The sequence below is a fragment of the Bidens hawaiensis genome, unplaced genomic scaffold, assembly GCF_021521415.1.
Source record: "Bidens hawaiensis isolate Kalapana, Puna unplaced genomic scaffold, B.hawaiensis_p1.1 tig00007783_1, whole genome shotgun sequence".
Classification (NCBI taxonomy): Eukaryota; Viridiplantae; Streptophyta; class Magnoliopsida; order Asterales; family Asteraceae; genus Bidens; species Bidens hawaiensis.
Window position 1 is genome coordinate 1,031,102 of NW_027491540.1, and position 5,151 is coordinate 1,036,252.

Genomic DNA, 5,151 nt, shown 5'->3' on the forward strand with positions numbered 1-5,151 from the left:
ACTATGGCGAAAGATTTTGGCTTTGAATCGTTGATTCCGTTCGTTGGCTCTGATGGCCGGAAATACAGAGAATTCAAGAAGGAGCTTAGAGTAATTTTTTTCTTTATTTCTATCAAATCCGAGATATATGTTAAGTATGGGGACTATTTGTGTAATTAAAAACAAACGGAGTTAGTCAACAGTTAGTGTGAGATTGTTATTGGTAACAAACTTGAGAGTTGGGATTGTCAATAGTTAGATTGTTAGTTGGGATTACTATTGGCCAATAGGTAATAGTTTGGATTATTAAAATCCAATTTTCCACAAAAAAAAAAAAAAAGCAATCCAAACATGCATGTCAGTTATATACCATTCAGAAATTGATACAAACAAAAACCATTTTTCACCATTTGAAGAAAACTGGGATAGAAATAAAGAAACTGTCAAAAGTATCAATCTTAGCCTTTGACCATTTTGCTCTTGAGCTAGTTTGTATGTGCAATCTCCAAGATTATTTTCTTCCTTCCTTGATCATTGTTCAAGCAACGGCTTTTTATACATTAAACCATTTACGGTGAACTCAAAAGGGTAGGCACGATCAAGCCATCTCCTCAAAGACCATCAACTACAAAGGCAACATTAAAGCGCTAGTCAAAGTCAACAACTGTTATCTTTGACTTCTATGGTCAAAGACAATGCACGATATGAATTCGAAAACAACAAATAAAAATGATTCTAATTTTCATAATAACCAAGATATTGACAATTTTGGATCCTAAAGCTGACCATTTTGACTATTTCCAGAGACGGTTATCTTTGACTTCTATGGTCAAAACAAACAGATAGTTAGAATTAAATTTCGGAGATGCTACATTGCAGTTTGCACGATATGAATTCATCAGTAACAAATACAAAAAATTCTGATTTTCATTACAGGCAAAATATTGTCGACTTTGGATCCTAAACTTGGCCATTTTGACTATTAGAGGTCAAGAAACGGATATCTTTGACTTCTAGGTCAAACAAACAGATATTTAAAATCAGATTTCAGTGATGCTACAGTGCAAAATATCAATTCGACAATAGCAAATATAAAAGATTATAACAAACAAAATAATGTCAATTTCGGATCCCAAATTCCGACTAAGGCAGGCAGAAAATAAAAAGTATTACCTTTGCGCAAACCGGGCAAGTTTCACTTCTCTCATTCCATTCATAAATACAACTTAGGTGATAATGATGCGAGCATTTGGTAATGATTCGAGGATTCTCAATGGTGTATTCTGCAACTCACAAACCAAATACCTTCATCAATTTAGAGGTGGCAATTTCAGTATGCTAATTATGAATGAATCCAAATGGGTTAATGATTTATCTTATATGGGTCAGACCCAATAACCATAAAAGAAGAGATAAAAAGGAAACATGTGAAATGCGTTAAACTGACAGAATGTCATCCAAAGTGTACTTCCATCATATGCAGCTAGGAGTGTGAACGAGCCAGGCCTCTTGTGAGATACCCGAATCAGCTCGCTAACAACTCGAAACGAGTTGAGCTTGAGCCTGAAAAACAAGCTTGTTTTAATAAACAAGCCCAAGCTCAAGGTTCAGTTATCGAGCTAGAGCTGGCTCCCGATCCTAAATGAGCATATAATTTGTCTATTTTTGTTTTTAATATAATAATAAACGTTATTACATATAAAACTACGAAAAATAACTAAATAAAATATCATGTGAGATGTCATATATAAAAACTATAACTAAATATATATCAGTATAATTAATTAAAAATGCATATAAAGTAATTAGTAAACAATAAATGAGCCAAGCTCAAGCTTGAAAAACTACTCACGAGCCAAGTTCAAGTTTTAGAAACAGAGCTTGAACGAATAGAGCTCTCTTAAGTTAGACGGGCCAAGCTTATACAAGCTCAAGGCTAAAAAATAAGCTTTTTAATAAACGAGCCTGAGACCGAGCTTCAATTATCGAGCTCGAGTGGACTCACTTGTATAAATTTTATTTAATACATTAAATATACTATATAATATATGCTAGTATATATAAAATTATGATAAAATAACTAAATAGTATATATCATGTTATATGTAAAAATTATAACTACATATATATAAATATAATTAATTAAAAATGTATCTAAAGTAATTAATAAATAATAAATGAACCAAGCTCGAGCTTGAAAAACTACTCACGAGCCGAGCTTGAGCTTTATAACCAGGGCTCAAAACGAATAGAGCTCTCGTAAGTTAAACAAGCCAAGCCTAGTCGAGCTCAGTTTGGCTTGTTTACACCCCTAATACAACCTCCTAAATCATTTTAATTATAATACTTTGGAGACATTACCAAAAAAATATACTTTTAAGATCATAGCCAACACACTTATTATTTTTAGATACACTAAAATCTAGAAAAAAGTGTTTCGGGCCAATCCAACCCAAGTCAAAGAATACCCCTTTTGACCTGCTACCTAACTGCTCATTTTGCCACATATACTCATAGTATGTGTTTTGTTACCTTCAAGACATATTGGACAAACATCCTCATCATCTACCGAAATAATGTTGACATTACGTTTGACTTTGTCAATTGTAACCTTCGAAGGGATCTCGGGATGGTAATTCTTTGAGTCCTCTTCACTTGGTATTAACGAAAGATTGCTTTCAGAAGCCGGTTCGGGTTCTACCCGTGAACGGTTTGACCCTTTGTCATGCCTCATCAAAGATATACCACTTCCACTGCTACCAGATGATGATCCAAATGAAACGATTTGTGCTATAGTAGGTTGCGACGAGCTTTGGCCTTGATAAAACCAAGATGGTGTTTCCACTCCTCTTCTTCCAAGGACCGCTTCACACTTTTGAAAGATATAATTGAGTGTTAGTTGTTATAACCATTATGTGATATTATTTAATCAATATTAGATAGAATATGATACTCAGATAAACAAACAAACGTACATGGTATAGTCCTACTCACAGCAGAATTATTAGTAGGGTCAAACCTTACCTCTATCCCAGAAGATAAGTTGTTTTTGAGTGTTTGGTTGTTTTTATTAATATATAAAAAAAGAAGCAACTTAGAGATCATTGAATGTTCTTGGCTTCTCACTTCCATCAATTTAAAGTTTTAAACTATCAACCCATATCTACTACATCATTTTTTCTAATTATCATCTAAATTCATAATAATCAAAGCCAAGAATTAAGAAAATTTCACTCATGGACTAAAGAATAAAGATTATTTATTGGGAACTTGGATTTGTGAGATATCACATTAAATGGATGAGAAGAATGTAACTGATATGATTCTAATAGTTAGATACGAAATTCGGCCGTTCATAAAAAATAGTTGATACAGAATTAAAAACTTTTTGTCGTATGCAAGTCAAATATTGATCAGGGCTAGGCTATCATGCTATTTATTTTGCATATGACAAAACACGTAAAGATCTTGATAGGAGGTTTGACACGTAATGAATTTGATCAAAATTCAAATGTCTTAAATTGTAACCGTATTAGTAATTTCACAAAATTGTGACAAAAAGCTAGAAATAGGACTTCAAAACGCTTACAAATACTAGATTTACAAATTCTCATAAAAGCACGCACTCTAAATGAGGTTCCCATTCACCGACGAATAAAACAGAGAAATCCTCATATCATAGAAGACTACAAACAAATATAGTTGTAGACTAAAATCTTCAAGAAATATGCTCGTCATCAAAAGCACACTACCAACATTATGTTCTTACTGGCATTAGTTACCACATGAAACGAGTTACATATAGAAATACAAATATAATCACAAACTAGAGGTTTTAAAAAGAAAAGATTCTTATTTTCCTATGACAATTAATTCAAGAATTCACACCACAAGCAAAGAATTTGAAAAGATTCTTAATTTCTTATTATTTCAATAATTCTCACCACAACCACAAACTCTAGTTATAACCAGCGTTGTAGCAATCGCTAGTCGCCTGGTGGGGTGGGGACTAGCGATTAATCAGTGATTCAGCGCGTAGTCGGGATCTTTACAACCATGGTTATAACAATGTCTTGTTTGCCATATTTCACCACCAGAAACAATAAAATGCTAATGTTGGATAACACAACAAGTAAGCACATTAAAACTAGATGAACAAATCTCATCAAAATCAAAACTTGATATAAAATAAACTTCTAGCGAACCGATTGCCGCACGGAAAACATAAAAGGCAACATACGGAACTAGTCATTATTTTCTTGCCACATCAAGAGAACTAACCTTATTTGTCAAATTCTGTAGGAACAAAGTGAAATTATCCTGCGCATTCCTATTAACCACCGGATCCGATTCTTGAACTTGCTCATTATCACCCGAGTCTACACTCTCATCATCCGGCTCGGGTGCACGAAAACAAGAACACAAAGATCCCATTACACAACTTACTCTGCAAACACTAATCCAAATAAAACCCAGTAATTAGACAAGTAATCAGACCATAACAACCAACTATTGAGATGAATTGAATCAAATTAGGGTTTAACAAAAAAACACCAAATTCGATCATTAAACACGATCGATCACACAGAAAGTACCCAAAGTCTAATAATTTAGTCTCAATTGGACGTGAATTCGGAATTCAAGTCATCTGCTTTTTCAGAATGAAATTGTGAAGCCTAACCTAATGAAGCAACAGTGGGTTGTGATGAACTAGAGAGAGAAAGTGAATAGTGGTCATCAAAGGTGAGAATTGAATTGAATAGAGCGATTGATGGTGAAGAAGAAAAGTGATAAAGTGGATTCTGGAATTGGCGTCAACGTTGGACTGAAAGCGACCTGCTTTTTATTATTATATTATATTATAGGAGATTCTCCGATTGTATCGTCGGAAGGGGTTCTCTGACTTACGATTATTGACTTTACAAGTTTAAGAGGATAAGTTTTAATGTTTTAGATAATCATCAACTACTTGACAAGCTAATCTTAATCTTTAATCTTTAAAAATATATAAAATAGCTCGATTCTTACATTTCCTTAAATAGGGGTGCAAATGAGCCGAGTTACTCAAGTTCGGATCGTTAAAAAGCTCGATCGAGTCAAGTTTAATCGAGCTCGAGCCTAAAAATAAGCTCGTTTAATAAATGAGCCCGAGTCTGAGCTTCACTTATCGAG

The 5,151-nt window shown here is 33.6% G+C and overlaps 1 protein-coding gene across 1 annotated transcript; it reads right to left on the minus strand.

Moving 5' to 3' along the window:
• Nucleotides 1–321: 321 nt before the first annotated feature.
• Nucleotides 322–4,439, minus strand: LOC143636094 (uncharacterized). Its single transcript, XM_077103771.1, has 4 exons — nucleotides 4,261–4,439; nucleotides 2,512–2,851; nucleotides 1,153–1,262; nucleotides 322–604 (listed from the first exon to the last, which is right to left on the minus strand). Exons 1-4 carry the CDS (start codon nucleotides 4,411–4,413, stop codon nucleotides 578–580), a joined length of 630 nt encoding a protein of 209 aa, XP_076959886.1. The 5' UTR covers nucleotides 4,414–4,439; the 3' UTR covers nucleotides 322–577.
• Nucleotides 4,440–5,151: the final 712 nt, after the last annotated feature.

Excerpts from the sequence above, each read along its gene's own strand:
- LOC143636094 (XM_077103771.1), bottom strand. The coding sequence starts at position 4,413 with ATGGGATCTTTGTGTTCTTGTTTTCGTGCACCCGAGCCGGATGATGAG. Across the intron at positions 2,852-4,260 it reads TACAGAATTTGACAAATAAG|TGTGAAGCGGTCCTTGGAAG; the intron begins GTTAGTTCTCTT and ends ATCTTTCAAAAG. Across the intron at positions 1,263-2,511 it reads TTGTCCAATATGTCTTGAAG|AATACACCATTGAGAATCCT; the intron begins GTAACAAAACAC and ends TGTGAGTTGCAG.